Source organism: Suricata suricatta, chromosome 6 (assembly GCF_006229205.1).
Source record: "Suricata suricatta isolate VVHF042 chromosome 6, meerkat_22Aug2017_6uvM2_HiC, whole genome shotgun sequence".
Lineage (NCBI taxonomy): Eukaryota > Metazoa > Chordata > Mammalia > Carnivora > Herpestidae > Suricata > Suricata suricatta.
Window position 1 is genome coordinate 25722502 of NC_043705.1, and position 26884 is coordinate 25749385.

Here is a 26884-nt window from a genome sequence, read left to right on the forward strand (position 1 = left end):
CATATGTCACTCCCTCTCATTGCCATGTAGTACTCCATCGTGTATATATACCACATCTTGATCCATTCGTCAGGTGATGGACATTTAGGCTCTTTCCATGTTTTGGCTATTGTTGACATTGCTGCTACGAACATTGGGGCATATGTGCTCCCACTTTTAATTGGCTGCTTAATTCACTATTTGGATCAGTTTGCTAAGGCAGTCAGAAACTACAGTTTTATTAATTTTATTTTTTGCAATATTTATGTAATAATCACTTTCTCCCATATAGATTAAAGGTGAGAAGGATATTTGCCCCTCTGTGTCCCACCCAAATTTCCCTGTTATATTGCAATTTTATAAAATAACATCTGTCTGCCCTCTAGACTGTAAATCCTGTGATAACAGGGATATCTGTCTCCTTTTGCACATCATCCTCTCTCCAGCTTCCACATGGTATCTAGCATATTTTAGGACTTATCCACTTTTATTGAGTGAAAGTTTTAGAATTGGGTATTATGCAATTTAAGTCACTAAACCTGTATTCACTTAATATAAGATTAGAATTTAATTCCAAGTCTTTTTTTTTGTTGAATTTTTCCGTGGATTGTTTTTTTTAAACAACATGAGCAGTTAAAACAATAGAATCTTTTTTTTGAAGGGGGTTGTTTGACTATCAGTTTAAATGCTAGACTTGTGCTCCGGTCTGTATTGCAGGCATGATAGAAATGTAGATGTTTTTAGTTTCACTATGATGTAAATCTTGTTTATGATTGTGTATGTGATATAGAAAGTCTTTAGTCATGATTAAACTATGCTATGAATAAAATTGGTATGTGGTCTGTAGCAATGATTGTTGTGGCCCTTTCATATTTTCAGTGCGGGGAGTAACTTTGGACTTCCATAAACTCTTTGTATGTCTATGAGAACTTAAGGTGTTGAGCTTCTTGTTTGTCTCTGCTGATAGACTGGAAGTTCCTGAAAGACGGTCGTAACCATAAGAACTAACATTTATTGTTTACTTACTCCATGCCCAGTGCTAGGTTGCATTATCTGCATCATCTCATTTAATCCTCACAACAACCCTATGGGGTAAGAACTGTTATGTACTGATAAGGAAACTATAATGAGTGGGCAAGGAACTAGTTCAAAGTCACACAGCTAATAAATTGTGGAACCTAGCTTCAAACCTAGGCAGTCTTATTTAACCATTGTTATTCAGTTTATCTGGTTTATTATCTCTGAATGCTAGGACCTAGCACCTTGAATTAGATTGTGAATCAAGGATCAGAACCTTTTTATGTATGTTTTTATGTAGGTGAATGCGTATATTTGTAGTAAGTATTTCCTGACATTTTTTTAAGCCTTCCACCTAGTTTATTTTCTTTAGGATTATAATTAATATATGACCTGACCCTTACTTTTGTTAGTGTAGTCAATTTCTTTGCTATTTCAGCATCACATTTCATAAATGTCTTCTAAATCCTGAAATTGCCCGTACCCCCCACTTAGATTCCTTGCATTTGCTTTCTCTTTCCATTATTTACTGTACAGCCCTTATTTTTAGAGACTGACCCACAAGTTGTATTCATGCAATGGCATCCATTTGTTGCACTTTTAGTTTCAGTTGGTCAGCTCTTTAAGTGATCGGAATATATGTTGAGGTGCTGAATCAAAAAAATTTTCCCAGTAGTTAATCTGTCCTTCAGACCTGTTTTATTTAAAAGTATATATACATGGGGTGCTTAGGCAGCTCATTCAGTTAAGTGTCCGATTCTTTATTTTTTTAAACATTTATTTATTATTGAGAAACAGAGACAGAGCATGAGCATGGGAGAGGCAGAGAGACGGGGAGAGACAGAATCTGAAGCTGTCAGCACAGAGCCTGACACGGGGCTCGAACCCGTGAGCAGTGAGATCATGACCTGAGCTGAAGTCGGACACTCAATCAACTGAGCAACCGAGGTACCCCAGGTGTCTGATTCTTGGTTATGGCTCTGGTCATGATTTCACTATTTGTGAGTTCAAGCCCTGCATCAGGTTCTATGCTGACAGGGCAGAGCCTGCTTGTGATTCTTGCTCCCTCTTTCTCTGTTCTTCCCCTAGCTTGTGCACTCTCTCTCAAAATAAATAAATAAACATAAAAAAAAAGGACATACACAAAAAGAAGGAACTTCTCAAGGTTTAAGAAACGCATTGCTATCTGTGATTTTTTTTTAATGATTTTTAAATTTAATTCAATTTTTTGTTTAAAATTTTTTTATGTTTATTTTTGAGAGAGAGAGAGAGAGAGACAGACAGACAGACAATCCGAAGCAGGCTCCAGGCTCTGAGCAGTCAACGCAGGGCCCAATGTGGGGCTCGAATTCATAAACTGAGATGATGACCTGAGATGAATTTGGACACTTAACTAACTGAGCCACTCAGGTGTCCCGATTCGTTAATTTATTGATAGACATCATTGTCTATTGATAGACCAAGCTGTCAGCATGGAGCCCGACTTGGGGCTTGAACTCACTAACTGTGAGCCCCATGTTGTGTGTAGAGATTACCCTAAAAAATAAATACACTTAAAATTTTTCCAAAAAAAAAACTATTTCACATCATTTCTGTGGCTGGGTTTCTTCTTCCTTTACTCTATAGATACTCCCTGGATATCATTAATTCCCATGATATCAAATGTTGTGCATATGCCCGTGATTAAGTTATATTGTAAGCTGAAACCCATCTCTCTGGCTGCAGGTAGCAGTTGTTCTGTTGTACCTCTGTACTCGCATTTTAAGCACCTGAAAGTATGCTTAAAATAATTCTTCGGTCCCTCTTGCCTTTGCTATTCTCTGCCTTCCCCAGTTCTTTTCTTCTCCTTCTATCCAGTGAATGGCACTGTCATCCAGTGAGTTGTTCAGGTCAGAATCTGGGGAGTTAGCCTTGATTGCTTCCCTGTTCAGTTCACATCAATTCACATACTCAGTTCCACATCAAATCCTATCAGTGCTATTTCTTCAGTCATTTTTTTAAAAACTTAAGTGTTAAATAATCCTTTGCAACACCTATGTTAAATTATTTTTTATAAAATATATATGCAAACACAAAACTAGTCCTAAACTTTATATGTTAATAGCTATTGTGCAATGTAAAACCTAAACGAATTAAAATAAATACATCTACAAAAGCAGTACTGTTCAAAGTTAAAACATCACAATACTGTGATGCTTTATGTCTGGCTGAAGCCAAAATTGATTAGATTGTTTTACTTTTGAACATATTGGAACATTATTTGGGTAATTATCATAGTCACTGTTTTTTTCTTTTTAAAGATGAAACACCTATTTTCAATTGTCAGGGAGGAAGAATTTTCTTTCTACTCTTTTAGTTTTGGTGTTTGAGGACCTGTAAATTAAAGTGGCAAGAGGCAGATCAGCAAGAGAAGAGACATAATTTTCGTATGTAGTACAAGAGTTTACAAAAATGTGACTCAAGGAGGCAAATAGAATTTAGGACTTATGTATCATCTTAATAAGGGAAGGGAACAGAGAGAAGGGCACTTATGGGAAAACAAATGATTTTAGGAAAGATAAATGGGCCCTTAGTAGAATACATGGGAAATTTGATAGTTCTGTGACAATGCATGTTTAGGTGTAGTGTGGAGACTTAGCATCACGTGGTAAGAGTCAGTCATCGCTCGTTTTTCCTGGGTTAGAGATTTATGACAGTTGAATTCTTTGGAGTTCTTTTGGGAGGCTCTGTGTTTAGGTGGAGAAGAGGTTTCAGGAAGGGACGCCTGGGTGCCTCAGTTGGTTAAGCATCTAACTTTGGGTCAGATCATGATCTCACCACTCATGGGTTCTCACCTTGAGTTGGGCTCTCTGCTGCCAGCACAGAGCCCACTTCAGATCATCTGTGTCCCTCTCTCTCTGCCCCTTCCCCATATATCCTCTTTCCCTCTCAAAAATAAATAAATTTTAAAAAAATTTATTAATTTAAGGGCACCTGGGTGACCCAGTTGGTTGAATGTTTAACTTTGGAACTCATGCTCTCTACTCAAAATAACTTGTATTGCCACAGTGGGGTGTTCTGGACTCATTCATAATCCCTAATCTGTTATTTTGATGGGCTACTTAGTTTATTAATGACTTCAGAATTAAAATATTAAAATACTTTTTTTAATGTTTATTATTTTGAGTGAGAGAGAGAACATGTTGGCAGCAAAGGGACAGCGGGGGGTGGGGGGCACGGACACAGAATCAGGCTCCGAGCTGTCAACACAGAGCCCAACACAGGGCTCTAACTCAAGGACCACGAGATCATTAATTGAGTAGAAGTCGGATGCTTAACCAGACGCTTAACTGATTGAGCCCCCAGGTGCCCCCAAATCCTTTTTTTTTTAGTTGAGAAGGAGAGGATGCAAGTGAGCATGAATGGGGAGAGAGAAGGAGAGAGAGAAGCTGGACTGACCTGCATCGGGGGGCTCGTGTTCACCTGAAGTGGGGCAGGAGCTCACCCGATGCAGGAATTAAACTCAATAACCATGAGATCATGACCTGAATTGAAGTCAGATGCTTAACTGGCTTAAAATCCTTTTAAGCTCTAGGCACAGAGTGGGGCTTGAACTCACAACCCTGAGCTCAAAAGTCATATGCTCTTCCATTTGAGCCACCCAGACCCCCCCTTATTTTGTGCGTTTTGATGATGCGTGGCTTTTACTTCCCTTAAAGGCCTTTATACATTAGTCTATGATAAAACTGTAAATAAAAATACCAAGTGGGTCATGAAATCCTGTGATAAGACTAGGCTGTGAAATGTCTGTTTTTATCCACATGACCCACAATGTACTTAGAATTAACTTTTTACAAATGTTTTTATTGACTCACACATCTCTGTATTCCCACTGCTGCTATTTAGTCAATCATTTCTCACCTAAACTACAGTTATAGACGTCTTTCAATCTTTTATTTTCCTCTAATCCCCCAGAGGTTCTTTTATGTGCAAATTTATAATGTCCCACTGGTAACCTTTCTAAAGCTCCCCATTGCCTTTAGACTCAAATCCAAACTCTTTGAGGGTATAGTTCTAAACTCCTTTTTCACTTTAGACATTCAGTTCAGTCTCTTGACTTTTGTTCTGGCACACTGAACTTTTTTCACAATACCCTTTCATGACCACAGGCTGTTACACATGTTGTTCCCTTTTCTAGAAACACTCTTTTCTAAAAGTTGTTTTATTTATTTACTGTCTTTCTTACCTATTGAGAAGGCAGGGGGAGAGTGCATGAGAGGGGCAGAGAGAGTGAGAGAGAAAGAATTCTTCAGTAGACTCTGCAGTGTCAGCGCAGAGCCTGACATAGAGCTCAGACTTATGAACCATGAGATCATGACCTGAGTCAAAGATGGATGCTTAACCTACGGAGCCACCTAGAAGACACTCTTGGCACTCCTTTTCCTGGAACTAACTTCGATGATCTCTCTCTCTTTTTTTTTTTTTTTTTAATTTGAGCCCCATGCTGGGCATAGATTTCACTTTACTTTTTTTTTAAATGTTTTATTAATTTTTGATAGAGAGAGAGAGAGCATGAGAGAGGGAGGGGCAGAGAGAGAAGGAGACAAAGAACCGGAAGCAGGCTCCAGACTCTGAGCTAGCTGTCAGCACAGAGCCTGATGCGGGGTTTGAACCCACGAACGTGAGATCTGACCTGAGCCGAAGTCGGAGGCTTAACCGACTGAGCCACCCAGGTGCCCCTCGATGATCTCTTAAGATCTTAGCTGAAACTTGTCTTCCTCAGGAAACCATCTTTGCTACCTTTCTGCCTTCAGTTTCGCCCAAGTGCTGCTTCCTTGTGCTCTTTTTTTTTTCCTTTAAAAATTGTTCTTTTTTTACACTTTTTATTTATTTTTGAGAGAGAGAGAGACAGCATGAGCAGGGGAGGGTCAGAGAGAGATATAGAATCTGAAGCAGGCTTCAGGCTCTGAGCTAGCTGTCAGCACAGAGCCTGATGCGGGGCTCGAACCCACAAACTGTGAGATTATGACCTGAGCTGAAGCCGGACACTTAACCGACTGAGCCACCCAGGCGCCCTCCCTTGTGCTCTCCTAGTGTCTTGAAGTTGCCACTATCACATCATTTTCTGTTGCCCTTGCCTAGTTCTTTGTCTTCCAGTCTGAATGGTGAGCTACTCAAGGGCAGGGTTGGAATGGACCTTACTCATCTTTATTTCCTTCAAGGATATTTAGTAAAATGTGTCTTTTTAATGAAGAAATGAATAGAATACTATTAACCATTAGCATAAAATGAATAATTAGCATAAGTATAGCATCAGTTTTTAAACGAAAGACTAGAGCAACAATATTAGTTCAGATGAAATTGTTTAGTTTATTGGTAACAAACTTAAGCTGAGTGCTGCAGTTTTAAGGACACAAATTCATGTTTCTTAAATAAAAAAGCAAATATTTATTGTATACTAATTATATGAAAAACATTATAAATGTTTCCTATAAATTCCTTCTCACATTGTATTAGATTTTATTGTTGCTCTGACAAATTGCCACAAATCTGGTGACTTAAAACAACATGAAATAGTCATAGTTGTGGAAGTCAGAAGCCTGAAAACCTGGCTGCATTATCAGAAGCTCTAGCAGAGAATGTTCTGCCTTTTCCAACTTCTGGAGGGTATCCTTGATCCTTGACTCCTGCCCCCTACCATCTTTAAAGCCACCAATGTCCTGCAAGTCTTACTCATATAGTATGATTCTGGCCCTAACTCCTGCCTCCCTCTTTCACTCTTGTGATTACATTGGGGCCATCTAAATAGTCTAAAATAATCTTCCTATCTCAAGGTCACTTGATTAGCAACCCTAATTCTTTTTTTAAGTTTATTTATTTATTTTGAGAGAGATTCAGAGAGCTCACGAGCAGGGGAGGGACAGAGAGAGAAGGAGAGAGAGAATCCTGAGCAGGCTCCACACTGTCAATATAGAGCCAGATGCAGGGCTCAAACTCATGAACTGTGAGATCATGATGACCTGAGCCAAAGTCCAGAGCCTGATTGATGCTTAACCAACTGAACCACCCAGCTGCCCCTTAGCAACTTTAATTCTGTCTCCTACCTTAAATTGTTTTTTGGCATGTAACCTGTTTACACATCCAGGGGACTAGGATATGGATGTATTTGGGGAGCCATTTTTCTTCTTACTGTACACATGAATGCTATAATTTAGGTACTTTTATTCTTCCTGTTTTATAGATGAGGGAAGTAAGTCTAGAAAGGTTAAATATCTTGCTCAAGGGTACTCACTAAATATCAAGGCCAGAATTTGCTCTTGGACAGTTTTTCCAGTTTGTGCTCTTAATCACTACTTTGTAATGCCTCTTGCCATATACATTTCATATAGAGTGACGTTGTACTATCAGTAAGTTGATTGTATAGGAGTTACAACATTCCTTTAGTTAGTTTTCTATATTTCAGAGATTGAATATCTCCTACACTATGGAGTTAGACTATCTAAAAAATGACTAGGGCTTCCGTGAACTGTGTTGAATTCTGGGGTGATTTGGGGCAAGTTACTTTGCTGTTCTCAAGTTTTTCAGGGTACCAGAATCTTGAGAGAGTCCCTTGGAATATGCACATTCTAAAATAAGTAATTTTTATTTATGTAATTATTTGAGGTACGGGAGAGGCAGAGGGAGAGAGAGAGAGAACCTTAAGAAGGCTAGTCTACCCTCAGTACAGGGCCCAGAGTGGGACTTTATCCCACGACCCTGGAATCATGACCAGAGCTGAAATCAAGAGTCCAACATTCAGCTGAACTGAGCCATCCAGGCACCCTGTAAAATAAATAGTTAAAAAGGAGGAGCTGGCTCAGTCTGGAGAGCATGTGACTCTAGATCTCAGGATTGTTAGTTCGAGCCCCATGTTGAGTATAGAGACTACGTAAATAAATAAATATGTAAATAAGTAAGTAAATATTTACAAAAGGACTGTGTATATTCTCTAAGTCATTTATTAGTGTTTGATAAATCATGCATATATAAGCCAAGTATTCTTAGAAATCAATCTAATCAATCTCTGATCAGCCAGAGATAATTTAAGTTGCTTATTTATAAATTTTCTCTCTTTTCCTGGTGTGTTGTTTAAGAAGCATTCAAGATGGCTTTGTAAATGGGTTCTCTAAACATTGAGGGATTAAAAATTAGGAAAAGTGAAACCTCTTAAAACCTGTGTATATAGTCAGATAGTTAACATATTTAGCGGCTTATCATGAATAAATTTAGCATTCTCACTGGCGACTTCTCATTGGTGGTGACATTGAACAGTGGCCTTTCTCCTCTGGCCAGTTTTTTTTGTCTTATCTTAAAATGATTCCTGGCCTGGAGCGCCTGGATGGCTCAGTCGGTTAAGTTTCTGACTTCAGCTCAGGGCATGATCTCATGGTTCATGGATTCGAGCCCTGCATCAGGCTCTGTGCGGACAGCTAGCTCAGAGCCTGGACCCTGCTTTGGATTCTGTCTCCCCCTCTCTCTGCCCCTTCCCTGCTCAAGTTCTGTCTCTCAAACATAAATAAACATTAAAAAAAAAATAAGATTCCAGGCCTAAGGGTCAACTTTTGAATACTTAAATACTTTTCTGTTGGTTACCGTGGCATATAAACTTAATAAATCTGTTGCTTTCTTTAGGGTCTTGAGAGATATCAGTAAAAAACAAAAACAAAACAAAAAACCTAAATGTAAAAAGAAAGGTCCATAAACTAACCTGAAATGTTCTCAGTGGAGACAGTGCCCTTGATAAGAGCCAGGAATAAATGGATTTATTTAACTATGCTTCTGGTCCCAGTGTTTTTGTTTCTTTTGTTTTGTTTTCTTGTATGGAAAGATGACTATGATGGTGATCATTTCGCATTTTCAGACCTCCTAAATCCCCTCCCTTTTAATTTAGCAGTTAAGTAAAAGGAAACCAAATCAAATATTTCAGTCAGAATGGTGCCACACTCTGCAGGGGGACAGATTTAGTTTTGTGCCCAAAGAAGTTAAGATAATATTTTAACAATAAAAGTCTGTTTGGTATCCTGTGTTATGAAATATTATATATGCTTAAATATAAAGTGATCCTCAAAAAAGGCAATTCTCCATTTTCCCACTGAGAAAATGTTCCCCTCTCCATTTTTCTTCAGCTCTCTTCTTCATACTTTGAATTATGAAGTTCTAGGGATGTGTAGGAAATAACCAAATGACTATTTGTGGTATTTAGTGTTTTATTTTACTAACATATGCATTTTTGAACTTTGTATTTAAAAGATACACAGTAAAATGTTGGATAGTGTGTAACTTGTTCTGTGAGTGTTCCCCAAGATGAGCAAACATTTCTGATAAATTTTAACTTGATAACTGAGTGATGTCTTGCAACACTGGTAGTACAAAACCCCAGATGTCACATGATCACAACTGAACCAATGACTCTTCTCCCTCTCTATCTCTCTTGCTGCGGGATTGTGGATTATCATCAATTTAATGTTACATTTTTGAAAAATCCTCAAAAGGAGGCAAAAGCAAGTGTCATTGGATAGGTGCCTCATTAACGCTGCTCGAAAAGAAAAAGATTACATTGAACCAGTAGACAGCAGTGATTCCATTAGTGATAGTGAAAGTCATCCTACACAGTAACCCACCTCTCTCTTGTCTCTCTCACACCAGCTACGAAAGTTTTCAAAGGTAAGTACAGGTTAATTTGTGTATTTTTCTTTATATTTTGTATTATTTTGTATCATATCACAGAACTGTAGTCATTTTTATGTGAATATTTTTGGGTTGTGGAATGAATCATCTGAGTTTCCATTATTCCTTATGGGGAAATTTGCTTTGATATACAAGAGTTTTGGATTATAAGCATGTTTCTGGAACGAATTATGGTTTTACTGTATATGTAAGGAGGGGCGCCTGGGTGGTTCACTGTTAAGCATTCAACTTTGGCTCAGGTCATGATTTCATTGTTCGTGGGTTCAAGGCTCATCTTGGGGCTCCAGTCCTCTCTCTCCGTCTCTCTAGCCCTCCCCCACTCTCGCACATGCATGCATGTGCGTTCTCCCTCAAAAATAAACAAACATTAAAAAAAGATATATGTAAGGAAAAATTTAAATACTATATTTTAGAAACATTTTCTCCTGCTATACCTATGAAATCATTTTATTTAAGCTCTTTAATGCACTTAAGAATTTTTTGTTTTTGTTCGTTTTAGAAAGAGAGCATGAGCTGGGTAGAGGGGCAGAGGGAGAGAGACTCTCAAGCACACTCCATGTTCAGCATGGAGCTCAATGAGGGGCTTGATTACACGACCCTGGGATCATGACCTAAGCCGAAATCAAGAGTTGGACACTCAACTGAGCCATCCAGGCGTCCCTTTATTTCATTTTATTTTATTTTTTAAATTTTTTATAGTTTATTTGTTTTTGAGGGAGAGAGAGAGAGAGAGAGAGAGAGGGAGGGAGAATGAGTGGGGGGAGGGGCAGAGAGAAGAGGGAGACACAGAATCTGAAACAGCTCCAGGCTCTAGGCTCTGAGCTGTCAGCACAGAACCTGACGCAGGGCTTGAACCCACGAACCATGAGATCATGACCTGAGCTGAAGTTGGACACTCAACTGACTGAGCCACCCAGGTGCCCCTGCACTATTTTATTTTAAAATGCTTATTGTGAAACACACATACTATTTATATAAAACACATATTATTTTATTTATTTTTAAAGTAATCTCTATGCTCAGTGTAGAGCACAAACTCACGATCCCGAGATCAAGAGTCACATGCTCTACTGACTGAGCTAGCCAGGCGCCCTACATATGTACTGTTTGTTTGTTTATTTGTTTATTTAAAAGATTTATTATTTTGAGAGTAATGGTCTTTAGCCATTAAATGGAGTACTTTATGTCAGCTGACATAGTGACTTTACCACATGCATTTATTAAACTCAAACATGAGGATTTCCATTAGACATTCATATTTAAAGAGGAGCTTTCAGTCTTTAGTGAAAATTATTCATTAAGCCATTTTATATTGTATGGTAACTGTTACAAGGTAGAAGTGTAAAGGCACATGTTTGGAACTGCTAATGTGCTCCAAGTTGTCTTAAGAACAATATGTAGAGCCGCCTCTTCAGAGTTAGAAACATCAGATAAAAGGACTTCTTGGCCTGTCCAGATGAACAAATATTATTAACTAATAGTAAAATCAGTTTAGGAGCGGAAAGGCCTAATGAGAGAAGGGCCATACTTGATTAATACAACAAAGATACATGAAACAAATCCATGGCTCAAGCCACTGGCTACTTTCTTGTCTGAGTTGACATACTTTATGTTAACCCTAACCTTTCAGAAAAATTGAACTTTATGCTACAGTTTGCCTAGAGAGCAAGTAAGAAACAAATTGAATCAAACAAAGGAATACAGGATACTCTACTTCCAGATCAGAAAGAACCTATGTATTTTCCTGGCAATGTTTTATTAAAATAAAATGAAAATCCATTATTTTTTTTTTAAAAAGGAAGTAGGAAATGAGACCAGAAAGGAAGCCAGGGACGTAGAAGGTCCTACAAACTAAAATAAGGACTTTAGAAGTTTTGAGCAGTTTTAAAAAGGCAGTTGGATGTGCAGGGAATAAATTATAGAAGGGTAAAAAGGTTGATGCAAAAGTATCAGTCAAGTGATTTTCAGACTTTAATCTACAATAAAAAATACATTTTAAATAGTGACCCTCTATACATACATATTTATAAATGAAACTGCACAATATTTGCCCTTAATTACATATAATGTGCTGTGATATTTGCCATTCTTTTCTTTTTTAAGTTTATTTATTTATTTTGTCTCTGACAGAATGGGGAAGGGACGGAGAGAGACGGGAAAAGGAAAACTCCAAGCAGGCTCAGAGCTGCCGGCACAGAGCCCAATGTAGGGTTTGAACTCATGAAACTGAGATCATGACCTGAGCCAAAACCAGGAGTCAGATGCTCAACCAACTGAGCAACCCAGGCACCCCTATATTTGCCATTCTTAATTAATGTCTTCTGTTTGGTGACAGAAAGGATAGTTTGTAACTCATTGATTTTATAACCTATTTAATAGATTGCTACTCACAGTTTGATAAATAATATTAATCCACTATGATAAAACATTTTTGTATGATGAGAACCTTTATAGAGACTCATATAAGATGACTTCTGTTTTGAGAAATAATTTTTAAGGAAAATCTCACCTTATAATTGGATGTTTAGGTTACTTTGAAAAATATATAGCCTTTTATCTAATAATAAATAAAATTAAATATTCTATTCTAACTATTTACAAGCTGCAAAATATCTAGTAGCAAATTATCTAAATTTAGTTTATTTTTTCTCTTTTTTTGTGGGGGCAGAGGGGGTGTGCATGTGCACATGGGGAGGGGCAGAGGGAGAAGAAGAGAGAATAAGTAGGGTTCATGTTCAGCGTGGAGCTGGTGGTGGGTTTGATCTCATGACAACAAGACCATGACCTGAGCTGAAGTCAAGAGTCTGATGCTTGACCAACTGAATCACCCAGGTGCCCCTAACTAAATTTAGTTTAAATGAGTTATGACATCTTTATGAAAGAAACATGAAATATAGTTGGAAGATACAGTTTTGAATAAATGTAGAGATATACTATGTTTGTAATGGAAAAACTTTCTATCATAACAATATCAAGCTATCCAAAATTAATATAAACATCAAATGTAATTCTAGTCTTCATTTTATTTTGTGTGTGTGGGAGTCTGCATAAAGTGGTCTTACATTTTTGTGTCTGTCTGAAACTCTTCATAGTAAAAAGGTTTATAAGAAAGGTATCATACTTATTTTTTTATAACTTCCTTTTTTCTCTCAATATTATTTTTTAAACTTTTTACTAAGTTTTTTTTTTTTAAGTTTATTTCTTTATTTTGAGAGAGAGAAAGAGAGCAGGTGAACAGAGGAGGGGCAGAGAGAGAGAGGGAAAGAGAGAAAGCCAAGCAGGCTCCTTGCTGTCACAACAGAGCCTGATGCGGGGCTCGAGTTCATAACTTCGGATTTGTTACCTTGTGAATGATGTTGCGCACAGAGAGGCAGGGTTTGCAGGCAAAGTGCTAGCAGCACTGTTCCTCCTCCATGATCATCCCATTCGCACAGCCGGGGCAGAAGAGCAGCATGGCAGCCAACTTCCTTATTTCCTTGATAATTCCCCAAAGGAACTCTATTCTCATTAGCAATTACTCCCCATTTTCCCCTCCACTAAGCCATTGCAACCACAAATCCATCTCTGTGTCTGTGAATTTTGCTCTTCTGAACATTTCATATAAATGAATCATACATTGTATGTATGCCCTTTTGTGACCAGTATCTTTCACTTAGCATAATGTTTTCAGGGTTTATCTGTATTGTAAAATGTCATCAATATTTCATTCCTCTTATGATCAAATACTATTCCATTGTATAGATACACCCCTTTTGTTTCTGTGTTCATCAGTTGATGGACATATGAATTGTTTCCACTTTCTGGCAATTGTGAATAATGATGTTATGAACATTTGTGTATGAGTTTTTATGCAGGGTTAGGAGTGGAATTGCCGGATTATGTAATAAATATGTTTAATACTTTGAATTACTGCCCAAACGTTTTCTGCTGTAGTTGTACACATTTTACTCTTCCATTGCAGTGTATGAGGGGTTCTAGTTTCTCTACATTCTTGTTAACCCTAAAATGTTTACTGTCTTTTTATTTTAGTCATCCTCCTTGGTGTAAGTGGTATCTCATTGTGGTTCTGATTTCTATTTTGCTAATGACTAATAATGTTGAGTGGTTTTTGCATGTGCTTACTGGCCATTTGTGTATCTCTTTGGAAATATATTTGTAAATCATTTGCTCATTTTTAATTGAGTTATTTGTCTTTTTCTTGTTGAATTGTAAGAGTACCACAGGTTGCACAATATTTTTAGAAGTATTTTTATTGCTTTGTTTGCAAGACTAATTTAATTTTTTCTCTTATTGGAAGGTCCTGTCCAAAATACACTGATGTCTTCACAAGTATCAGTGAGCCAAGGATATAATTCTCAGCTTCCAGGATCCTACCCTTATCTAATACCAGCAAAGACTTTGAATCCAGTCTCTGGAGAGTCTAACTATGGTGGTTCTCAGACTGTTTCTCCATTAAGTAATTATCAGGGACCTGGGCAGACTCTTTATAGACCACCTGTGGCTTCTAATCCAGTGACAGCTTCACTCCACAGTGGTCCTGTTCCCCGAATGCCACTACCTACTTCTCAGAACGCAGCTGCTACACCAGTGCCTTCTGGGAGCTTTCTTCCTGGAGCCAGTGTACAACCATCTTCGAATTGGCAATATAACTATCCATCCACAGGATCACAGACCAACCATTGTCCTCGTGCATCATCCCAGTCAACTATATCTGGGACTACAAATTTGACAGGTCATCAATATGTTTCTTCTGGAGATCCTTCACTTCAAAACAGCTTCATAAAATCAGGTAAAGTTCTTAATAGGAGTGCTTAATATGTAGAAATGGGAAAATTTTGCTTGATTCAATGTTTTAATTAATATTTCAAGCCTGAAACCATATGGAGGACTATTGATTTTTTAAATCATTTTTAATCCTTAAAGAAGTTACTTCTCTAACCTTTGAGTTAACTTAAAATTATGGATTCACTTCCCTCCTTTGAAAGTACCCTCTGTGTTTCTTTCACCCATGATATTTCAGGGAATCAGATATGCATGCAGAACCACTGCTTAAAGACTTGCCATTACTTTTATCTTTTTTTAATGTTTTTATTTATTTTTAAGACAGAGAAGGAGAGTGTGAGCAGGGAAGGGGCAGAGAGAGAGAGAAAGAGAGACAGAACTTAAAGCAGGCTCCAGGCTCTGAGCTGTCAGCACAGAGCCCAATGTGGGACTTGAAACTCAGGGCCCGTGAGATCATGACCTGAGCCGAAGTTGGATGCTTCACTGACTGAGCTACCTAGGCACCCCATTGCCATTACTTTTATTAACTGGGTTCCATCTTGTAGTGTAAGAAGCTCAATCCCTAAGGTCTCTCTTAGGTCTGGATCTGAGGCTTGAGTCTTTTTTTTTGTTGTGGCTTAGGTAGTGGTGGTCCCCACAAACTGTAGTATCCTGGAGGGACAGGTGAGAACACACAGTCACTTTTGTAGTGGAGTGTTATTGAGCAAAACTGCAGTCAGAGAGCAGAGGGCAGAGATTTATATCTATATTTTCTTGTAAAAGATTTGTAGTTTTAGTTTTATATTTAGGTCTTTAATCAATTTGGAGTTAATTTTTATGTATGGTGTTAGGTAGGGTTTCAACTTCATTCTTGTACGTGTGGGTTTGCATTTATTCCAGGTCTGTTTGATGGAAGGAATGTTGTTTCTTCCATTGAATGATGTTTGCCCCCTTATTGAAAATCAATTGATCATAAATGTAAAGGTTTATTTCTGGACTCTGAATTCTATTCTATTGATCTATGTCTGTCTTTATACCAGTTTCAAACAATTTGATTATTATAGGTTTTTAGTAAGCCTTGAATTTGTCAAGTATGACTCCTTCAACTTTTGTTTTTCTTTTTTAAGACTGTTTTGGCTGTTCTGGGTCCCTTGGTGTTTCCATAAGAATTTTAGGATTAGCTTGTTAATTTTTGCAAAAAAGTTGAAATTTTGATAGTGATATCAATAATTACCTTGTATATGTATTTCTGGATCTTTATACTACATTCATTTCATCAGGCTGCTGAAAGTATTTTTCTTAGCCTCTCATCAATCATCAGCCCCAGTGAATTCATTTTGCATTTTGACCTATAAAGGTAGCTTCTAGAAAATTAGTTTCTTTGTAGAAATCTGATATGCAATTGTTAAAACTCAAATCTCTCTGGTTGTTTTTCTTCTTATTTTTTGACACCATGAATGAGGGTCAGTCACTTGAAATTAATGAATTTTTACCTTCTTATTGATAATTATAATATTTATTGAATATTTATTATTTTCCAGCACTTTACCAACTTTTATATGGGGTATCTTATTTAATCTTTACAACAGTCTCTTTTATAGATAAGAAATGCGATGCTTGAATAGTTTGCCCAAAGTCACAAGAAAATAGTTTGGGAAAAGATTGCTATTTAAAAACTATGAAAGGGGCACCTGGGTGGCTTAGTCAGTGAAGCTTCTGACTTAGGCTTAGGACATGATCTTGTGGTTCATGAGTTTGAGCTTCTTGTTAGGCTCTGTGCCTACAATGCGGAGCCTGCTTGGGATTCTTTCTCCTTTTCTCTTTGTCTCTTCCCCACTTGCACTCTCAGTCTTGAAATACATAAATTACACCTTTGAAATTAAAAAAGTACTTCATCAATAATCTGAAAATTTTTTGGTCTATAATAGAAGTCCTCAGATAGAGATGTGGTGAAGAAGACATAAGCAAGTGCCAAAACTTAGGAAAGTTCCCATATAAGAGAAGGAAAGTGGGGAGCCTGGGTGGCTCAGTTGGTTGATTTTGGCTCAGATCATGATCTTATAGTTCATGAATTCGAACCTCCATGGGGCTCTATGCTAATAATATGAAGACTGCTTGAAATTCTGTCTCTCTTTCTCTGTTCCTTCCCTGTATATGTGCTCTCTTTCTTGCAAAATAATAAATACACTTTATGGGGCACGAGGGTGGCTCAGTTTGGGTAAACTTCCAGCTTGGGCTCGGTCATGATCTCACAGTTCATGAGTCCGAGCCCTGCATTTGGGCTCTGTGCTGACGGTTCAAAATCTGGAGCCTGCTTTGGATTCTGTGTCTTCCTTTCTCTTCCCCTCCCCCGCTCATACTCTGTCTTTCTCTCAAAAATAAACAAACATAAAAAATATTAAGAAGATATAAAATGAAGTGAAAGAAAGATATATAAACTAAGAATATGAACCTTAAATAAATGTATGACTACTCTCTATTTTTAGATACTTCTAAAAAAATTCATTTTTACCTTTGTTTTTTTCAACACATCATTGGCAATAGGTGCATGATTATCTAATCTCAAAACTCTGTCTAGATTATACTGTTTCTAACTCACATATTAAATTTCTCTGAAATTTTTTTTCTAATAGGCTATCTTTTAACATCCTTATATTAATTTTAGGGATCTCAGAGGATAGGTTCTAAAACTCTATTAGTGTTAGCTTAGCCGTTTGAGTATCTGACTCTTGGTTTTGGTTCAGGTTATGATCTCACGGTTTGTGGATTCAAGTACCACATCAGGCTTTGTGGTGACAGTGTGAGTCCTGCGTGGTATTCTCTCTCCCTCTCCCCTCCCAGCTGTCAAAATAAATACATAAACTTTAAAAGAAAAAAATAATAATTAAGTTCAAGGGGTGTGTAGCTGGCTCAGTCAGTGGAGTGTGCAACTCTTGTCTCAGGTTTCTGAGTTCGAGCCCCACATTGGGTTTAGAGTTTACGTAAAATCTTTAAAAAATTATTCAGCCTGAAATATCTCTTTTATGAAATGTAGCATATTGTGGTTTCACTTTTTTCTTTTTTTTTAATTTTTAAAATTTTTAATGTTTTATTTATTTTTGAGAGACAGAGAGACACAGCATGAGCAGGGGAGGGTCAGGGAGAGAGGGAGACACAGAATCTGAAACAGGCTCCAGGCTCTGAGCTAGCTGTCAGCCCAGAGCCCGACACTGGACTCAAACCCACGAACCGTGAAATCATGACCTGAGCCAAAGCCTGATGCTTAACCAACTGAGCCACCCAGGCGCCCCCACTTTTTTCTTAAAGCTATGAAAAATCTCTATACACTTACTTGTATTTTGTTAAAAGGTAGGTTGTTACATCTTTGTGGCCTGATAGATCATACATTCTTGCTCATGCTGAGTTGGTAGTGTACCTTGTCCTTTTGTTCCTTTGACTTGTCTGTATTGCTATGGATGTGTCGGTGCTTCTTTGATAAGGGAGTTATACGACAGTAATCTTCGTCTTCCTTTGTCAGCAGGGCACTGATTCATCTTGTTGGGGCTACAAAGTTCAGTAATATCATTTTTCAGTTTGGCTCTGAAGAATTGAATAGCTTTGAAGAAACATTGAAAAATTTTATATCTGGGGGCGCGTAGGTGGCTCAGTCAGTTAAGCATCCGACTTTGGCTCAGGTCATGATCTCATGGTTTGTGGGTCCAAGCCCCGCATTGGGCTCAATGCTGACAGCTCAGAGCTTGGAGCCTTCTTCAGATTCTGTGTCTCCCTCTTGCTCTGCCCCTCCCCGCCGCTTGCACTCTGTCTTTCTTTGTCTCTCAAAAATGAATAAATGTTAAAAAAAAAAAAAAAGAAAAAGAAAAGAAAATTTTCATATCTAGGTATCTTTATTCTCTTTAAAAAATGAGGTTTTACAAAATACAGGTAGAATATTAGCAAAATTTATTACCTATTTTATTTACCAATTCAGAGGACTAAAAAAAGTCCTGGAATGAAAAAATTAAATCATATTCTTATCACCATATTTGATCTACTTTGTAGACTTTGTTCCTCCACTTTGGTAAATGAAAAGGTGGGAACAATGTTGTTGACTTGAATGAACAGGTGGTATGGGTTTTGGAACTTTTGATATCATACCGAAGAGTTTCCCCAAAAGTAACTGACAGTGTTTTTATACTCATCAAAACTTACACTCCTGATAAAAAACTGGTACAATCAAGGCAGGGAAATACTGGGAGATACAAGGTCCAATACCATGTTATTCTTAGTTTTGTTTGATGAGTACTTAAAAAAAATTTTTTTTAATGTTTTTATTTATGTTTGAGACAGAGACAGAGCATGAGTGGGGGAGGGGCAGAGTGAAAGGGAGATACAGACTTTGAAGCAGGTTCCAGGCTCTGAGCTGTCAGCACAGAGCCCAAAGGGGGCTTGAACTTCCAAACCATGAGATCGTGACCAGAACTGAAGTCAGACACTTAAATGACTGAAGCACCCAGATCATTTGATGAGTACTTTTAAACCTCTTGGATATTAGTGTTTTAGAAAATATATACATAAATTTTGCATCATTTCCTGATTTTTAAGCCTAGAGAATGTTATTAATACGGTATAATTCAATCATCACTGAAAATAAACTACTTTAAAAAAATTATTTTTTGAGAGAAAGAGAGAGTGGGGAAGAAGTACTTTTAAACCTCTTGGATATTAGTGTTTTAGAAAATATATACATAAATTTTGTATCGTTTCCTGATTTTTAAGCCTAGAGAATGTTCTTTATACAGTATAATTCAATCATCACTGAAAATAAACTACTTTAAAAAATTATTTTTTGAGAGAAAGAGAGCATGGGGAAGAGGCAGAGAGAGAAGGAGAGAATCCTTAGCAGGATCTGTGCTGTTATTGTGGGGCTCCATCCCACTGAACTGTGATATCATGACCTTAGCTGAAATCAAGAGTCAGATGCTCAGTTCACTGAGCCACCCAGGTGCCCCAGAAGCAAACTACTTTTAATTATTATTAGCTACACATTGAACAAGGTACAAGTTTATAATCCCATTCTCAAAAGGTTATGGCCCTTCTTCCCTGTTCGTGCTGTCTCTCTCTGTCTCTCAAAAATAAATAAACAGAAAATAAAAGTTTTAAATGAAGCTAAAGGAAATAAAACTTGCAGAATCTAGAATAACCACAGTAGTTTATAGTTTTAGAAAGCTGTCAACTAATTCATATTAACTGAATGGACTGTATTAACAGGTTACTATAAAATTTTATTCATGTAAATTTCTTTCTGAATATTTGACATGGCCTTGTTGAAACTCAGTGACCAGTTAATAAAAAAATTAATAAACAGGGCCTTGAATTGATTTGATGCTGATTTTATATTTGTACTACTTTAATAATTGATAAATTAAGAAGCATTTTTTACAAAACTTTTTTACAAAAAAAGACTTGGAAATGTGTAAAGCATGCATGTACATTAAAAAGTCATAAACCTGGGCAGTCACCTATTTGTGGCGATTTGTTACTGATTTTAATTAAAATGTAAATTTAGAAGTTACTCAGATTAGGTAAAAGCTGTTTTGCCCTGTTTTTTAAGTATGTAAGTGACTTGTGAAAAACCAATGTTTCTGTAGGTTCTGCACCCCCCTTAGTGAATACACCTCTGCCTACCACTTTCCAACCAGGAGCTCCTCTTGGGCCCCCTCCAACCGGAGGACCACCTCCTGTGAGGGTGCTCACTCCTCAGAAATTATCACATAGAGCTGTACCCCAGCCCTCATTTAATTCAGCTGTCAACCAAGAAGGTAAGCAAGGCAAACCAAGTCAAGTCCTCAAGTTTTGACTTCGGCTGGGAGGGTGAATATTTTTTGAATTCCATGCATTCGGATCATATTTTTTTTTTTTTCCAGAAAATCTAGTTGTGTTGGTTAGAGATGGCCTTCAGGAATTTAGGGTTTAAAGGAGGCTCCTTGGAATTCTGCTACCCTGTGCTGGGTCGTTGTCTAGCATTTGAGAACAACTGTTCAACTCTTTTGTTGCTGTGCAGATTTTCATAATCATGGCTATAAAGTTAGGTGCCTTTTGGAAGGCGAAGGAGAGAGGAGAACTTCCACTTTCCTGGGTATGGTGTTAGAATGATTCTTTTAATATATTGGCTCTTTTCCATGGAAGCAATATTTTGATTTCTGCTATTATTTTAAGTATTAACAAATATTTATGAACCTAAATAAAAAGTAAAATATGTAAGCATTTTGAAGTTTTATATAAATAATAAAACGTTTTAAAGCTTTGTTCTCAGTTATTAGTTTAAACAGCATATTTTTGGCAAGTGAGAAATTTGATTTTAGCAATAGCCTAACCATTATAGCAATGTGGAAATGGGAAAACAAGAAGAGGGGAAAAATTGTTGACTATACCTACTACTGACTATAATTAATATTATCATTTTTGTTTTTTCTTGTAGCATTTCCTTTTTTTATTATAAGTAGAGAAAAGATCGACCTGTGTATATTTTGAAAAGAATGGTGTTAACAATGAGTAACAAAATGATAATGTCCCACTGTTTGCCACGTTATAATTTTGAAAATTGAGCTATAATATTTACAATTTTAACCAACTAAAAATATGCCCAATGTTTTTGTATATTTTTACAAACAGTTTTACCAAGGTTTTCTGTATCAGCTCACGGTTAAAGTCATGGTGGCCTTCAGAACTGGAAAGAAGTTAACTGATTTTATTGAAACTATTAAATTTACCTATCTGTTGTTAAAATGATTATTAAAGTTAGCACCTTTCCCTTAGGAACTGCAGATTGATCCTATTCATTAATTTAGCTTCTTTACCTGAGTTAGAGCTCATAAATAGCAGAGGCAACTAGAAATAGATTTTAATTCTTCCTAAGCAGATGTCCCTGGCATTTATCTTTTAAGTCTTTAAAAGTCTGGGGGGAGGGGAGGAACAAATTAAGATTTTTATTTTATTTTATTTCCGTGATTGTTCTGTAGACTAAAGCATTCATTCTAATTTATGTCACCTTGAAATTCTATAGATTCCACTCTGTTCCATATTTTGGGGGTAGAAAAAGGTTTTTTTATCCTCATAATGTAGATTTTTTCAAATAGTATTAATTTGGGTGGGTTTTATTTTCAATGTGTGCTGCTCTTTAGAGGTTTTTAATGCTGCTCTCAACTGCTGAAATATCAGATAGTATATAATTTTGTAAAGTGCACAAAGGACCATTCGTTTTAGAAGTTCATAAAAAGTATTTGAAACTTACATGTTTTCTGTCTATTTAAAAACTTGCATTATATGAAATTTTTATTTCAACATTTGACATTCTTCTTGGGCTGTGGATTAAAGTCTTTGGAAAGTTATCTTAAATTTCAGAAATTGGCTCAAAACTTTCAGAAATTGTAATGATTGTTCTAGTTTAAATATTATTAATAAACTTCCTTTTTTAGGTATTACACCAAATACCAATAATGGACCTATGGTGGTTCACAATAGTTATGATGAAATTGAAGGCGGTGGCTTTTCAGGTGAGATGCTATGAAAGTTGTTTTTGTTTTGCTTTTTTTTGTTTTAGTATGTGTTCATTATAGGAAACAATGGAGAAAACTTGATAATCCTGTCACACAATAGTACCTCATGTTAGCATTTTTGATCTCTATACCTTTAGATTTTTTGTTAGTTTTATCTTCCTTTCAGAATTGAGATCATGGGCTTTATTATTGTTAATGACTGTAGAGTATTTTTATCAATCAAGTCTACTCAAATGTATTTAGCCAGTTGAACACTTAGTATCTTTTCATTGAAATTGTTTTGAATTAGAATTTTAGTCTGAATATAAAGTTTAAGAAATAATATGAAAGTAAATTAAGTGGTACCAAGCTTATGTAGTCTACATTAACTAGATTTTAATCATTGCATTCATTTGTTAGCAATGTTCATTTGTCTTAGTTTGCAAAATTGGTAGATAAAGTATTAAATTACCCAGTGGATTTTAGAGTTATAATTCAATGGATGGATGTGTATATTTAAAGTATTCTGGAATATAAGATAGAACTTAAAAGTTACCTTGTTTCTAGCAACACCACAGCCTACTAATCAGAATCCCACAATGAACCGAAGTGTTGGGTATTCATATCCCTCCTTACCACCTGGGTATCAGAACACGGCACCACCTAGTACAGCTGGAATGCCACCTTCTTCCTTGAATTACCCAAGTGGGCCACAGGGCTTTAATCAGGTAAACTTTTTGCTGCTTTGTTTTTGTTTTTGCTTTTGTTTATGTTTTTTTTTTACCACTTCTTCATTTTTTTATTTAAATTATATAGACAGAAAAAAGTTTTAGGATGGTGTAATGAATTATTTTTAGACTATTAGAATAATGGATATTTCATAAGACTTGTGTTACATATCTCCAAAACCAAAAAGATTGACCAGGAAATCTAGATTATAGTTTTGTTATTTAGAGTGAAATTAAGTAAACAAGTCCTTATACACTTCTGTTTTCATTATAAAGGCTATTTACTCTGAAATTGTGTTATCTTTAGACTCCCTTAGGTGCTAATCATTTAACTACAAGCATGAGTGGATTAAGTCTCCATCCAGAAGGGCTAAGAGTTACCAATCTTCTTCAAGAAAGAAACATGCTTCCATCAACACCTTTGCAGCCTCCTGTTCCAAATTTGCATGAAGATATCCAGAAACTCAATTGTAACCCAGAGTAAGGCTTCAGAGAGCATTTATTATATATGACATTTGTTCTAGAAGTTTAAGATTTTTTGGAGCTTCATGTATTATAAACAAGCTATGCAAACATTAATTTATGAAAATAGTTTTGTATCAAGAAAAAAAACTTTGTAAATTCCGTACTTAATTGATATCTGAAATGTTCTAACTCAAGAAATAGAGTTATAATTTATAAGCTGATTACTGCTCTTATCAGCTCTACTGGGACTCTGATACTCATTATCATTGTGATGAACACATTATTTTTTTTAAAGTCCAAAGTATCAGGATTTGATTCTACACAATCCTTTACTTGCTCTTATCTTAAATTGTTTTTTAAACAAACAGAATTATGATACTCCTTTCTCCCTTAAAATGGATCATTAGTTTAAGTGTATGTGGTAACAACTTTCTGATAAATTGAGTTTTGTTATTTAATTAATTAATTAATTTATAGAAGTTGTTTTTACTAAAGCCTGGGGCCAGGACCCATGGGCAGAAAGAGCTGCTGAATTTTGTTATATAAAAAAACATTTTTTTTTAATGTTTAGTTTTGAGAGAAAAAGAACACGCACATGTGTGCACACCAGAGGGGCAGAAAGAGAGCAAGACACAGAATCCGAAGCAGGCTCCAGGGACTGAGTTGTCAGCACAGAGCCCAGTGCTGGGCTCAGACCCATAGACTGTGAGATCATGACCTGAGTTAGACATGTAATCAACTAAGCCCCCCAGCACCCCACGAATTTTGTTATTTGTAAATAATTTTTTAGGGCATTCAACAAAAAGGGTCTTTTCAGTAACAAACTTAAGTTTGCATTTGCATATTTGTGTCATCACCTTGTAATTCTAGTGTAATATAGATTTATGTAAAGGAAAATAAATCATCTGTTAGTCTGAACTATCTTATGCACATGCCAAGCCAAAAAGAGACTTTATTTTAGTTATGTAATAGTTTTAAAATCTACCCTCTCTTTCGGAATAGGAGTTAAATATTTAAATGGGATAACATTTGAGAGGGCCTGCTGAAGTGGTTTTTGTAATTTGATCCAGTGTTAAATGTACTTTTTTTTTGTCCAAAAATAATCATAGCAACAACTGACACATGATTTTACTTTGATGCAGGTTATTTCGATGCACACTGACTAGCATTCCTCAGACTCAGGCCTTATTGAATAAAGCCAAACTTCCTTTGGGACTGCTGCTTCATCCTTTCAAAGACCTAGTGGTATGTTTCACTAGTGAAAGTAAATGTTTTATGGGAAATTAACTTGGTAGTGAGGAATTTTCTACAGTAGTGCAAGAATCACATGTAGAATTTATTTGAGCTCTCTTTAGGAATTTAACCATTGATAGATTCTTTTATTTGTAATTCAGCCAGCACTTTTATTACCAAACACTTCAAAAAGAGGTAAATTAAGCTGATTTAAAAAAAAAAACTCAATAGGAACTGAATAGAATAAAGGTACAAAAAAATTAAATAAATGAACCATGCCATTTTAAAAAGTTATAAATTATTTGCTCATTCAAAATACCCAGTCTCCCAGTTCTGCCATTCTTGGAGTAAATTTGTTACTTTAAGAAGCTGTTCCATCTGCTAGAAGGGGAAAACAAAGAAGCCTTCTACTTTTGTCCTAAGACTCTCGGATCCTTGATGTATGGACTTTGAGATACTTTTCAGAGGATCAATGCATAAGTGAAGTAACCTTCCCAAAACAAACTTATATTAAGGCTTTAGAACTTGTAATATGTAGGATAAAATTTAAATAGGAGCATAACTGAAGAGTTTGAGTATTTAAATATAATTTACTCTTACCTTGCTTTGTGACAATTCTTTTATGAGAACTTAGTAAGCCTCTTAATGTAATATGAAGAAAATTCGTAATAATTTCCTTAGTCATTTCATTGATCTCAGAATGTTGATTCTTACTTTATCTTCTATCTAAAAAACATATTAGGTATTTACTGTGTTTGTTTTATAATATAAATTCCTGAGAAAATAAATACTTAAAATTTTTTTTTTGATGTTTATTTATTTTTGAGAGAGAGAGAGACAGTGTGAGCAGGGGAGGGTCAGAGAGAGAGGGAGATGCAGAATCTGATGCAGGCTCCAGGCTCTGAGGCACAAAGCCTGACATGGGGCTGGAACTCACCAACTGTGAGATTATGACCTAAGCTGGAGTCGGATGCTTAACTGACTGAGTCATCCAGGCCCCCAAAATAGTTTTAAAGGCAGAATTTAATGAGAATGCTCCTGGAGCAAAACAGTAGGTTTCAAAATCAATACATTTCATCTACATGATTTGTTTGTGTGACAGTTTGAACATATATTTTTACCTTTGTTTTTTTTCTCCAAAATTATAATCCCAGAAGTTATTTGGAAGGTATGGATTAATGTTTGGCCTTTAGACGTGATGATCACTGCCTTTAAAAAAATGTGTTCTGTTTTTCCAGCAGTTGCCTGTGGTTACCTCCAGTACAATTGTGAGATGCCGCTCATGCAGGACGTACATCAACCCTTTTGTCAGCTTTCTTGATCAGAGGAGATGGAAGTGTAACTTGTGTTACCGAGTCAATGATGGTGTGTTGTTTTTTTATTTTTTAACATTTTCAAATTTCTCCTTGCATTGTAGGAAAAGCCGATAATGCAAATGTGAAATTAAAAAATAACAACAACCCAAAACCCTTTCTTACTTACCCATAATCCTTCTGCTCAGAGATAACTTCTGTTAACTTTTTCTATGCATTTATACATATAATTAAAAAATCGTATACCTTTTGAAGAAAAATGTGAATATATTATTATAATCTATTTTTCTATATTTATTAGGTATATAATAAGTGACATTTTATGGTGTTTTAAGCCTATAACTTAAGAAATATATTTAGAAACTGTCCCATGCCTTTTCTCTAGGGTGAAAGAAAATAAGTCCACAGAATAGCTGCCATTAGCTTGATTCACTGCTGTGTGAAGGGAGGTGGGCAGTGCTAGAAGGTTAGTTGAATGTAGTTTTTTTCAGTAAATGAGGAAGAGAAGCTTTCTTTCAGAGGCTGTTTATAGTTTATATTTAAGGAATATCATCTAACCAGTAACATTTTATTAGGATTAGAGAAGAAAAAGGGCATACTGCTATCCACATTGAAAATTAGTTCTCTGGTGTACCTGGCTGGCTCAGTCAGTAGAGCATGTGACTCTTGATTTCAGGGTTGTGAGTACAAGCCCCATGTTGGGCATAGAGCATACTTAAAATAAATTAAAGAACAGGAAATTACGTTTCTGGAAGGAAATTCATTAAGCATTGGGAAATGGAGAATTTATGAGATTTTCTTAAAAAAACATTTTTATTGTTTATGTTATTTAGGAGTAAAGGAAAGATAGAATAAGAATGGTATTTTTACTCTAATAATTCAGAAAATGTATTTATAGTATTTAGTGTATGTTTAAAATCTTATGTATATGTGCTTCATTATGTGAAATAAAATTATAATAAAGGTAGAAGTTACTTTCATATGCAGCCCAGACCATTTCATGAACTATGGCTTACCCTTTAACATACGTAGGAATTTGAATTTCTAAACAGTCAAGGGGAAGACAGGTGCAAAGATAATTTAGAAAATATTCTTTGGGGCGCCTGGGTGGCTCAGTCAGTTAAGCCTCCGGCTTCGGCTCAGGTCAGATCTCACGTTCGTGAGTTCA

General features: G+C 36.2%; 1 protein-coding gene across 2 annotated transcripts in view; it reads left to right on the top strand.

Annotated features, from left to right (window-relative positions):
• SEC24A (SEC24 homolog A, COPII coat complex component) overlaps positions 1-26884 on the top strand; it is a 65052-nt gene that overhangs the window by 4310 nt on the left and 33858 nt on the right. Inside the window, exons 2-8 of one of the 2 annotated variants that reach the window (XM_029941930.1) lie at positions 14000-14491; positions 20091-20261; positions 21918-21995; positions 22545-22705; positions 23013-23185; positions 24313-24415; positions 25642-25768. In XM_029941930.1, coding sequence (XP_029797790.1) covers positions 14000-14491; positions 20091-20261; positions 21918-21995; positions 22545-22705; positions 23013-23185; positions 24313-24415; positions 25642-25768 — 1305 coding nt within the window. The remainder of the gene's footprint in view (positions 1-13999; positions 14492-20090; positions 20262-21917; positions 21996-22544; positions 22706-23012; positions 23186-24312; positions 24416-25641; positions 25769-26884) is intronic. The other variant, XM_029941929.1, reaches the window with a different exon arrangement.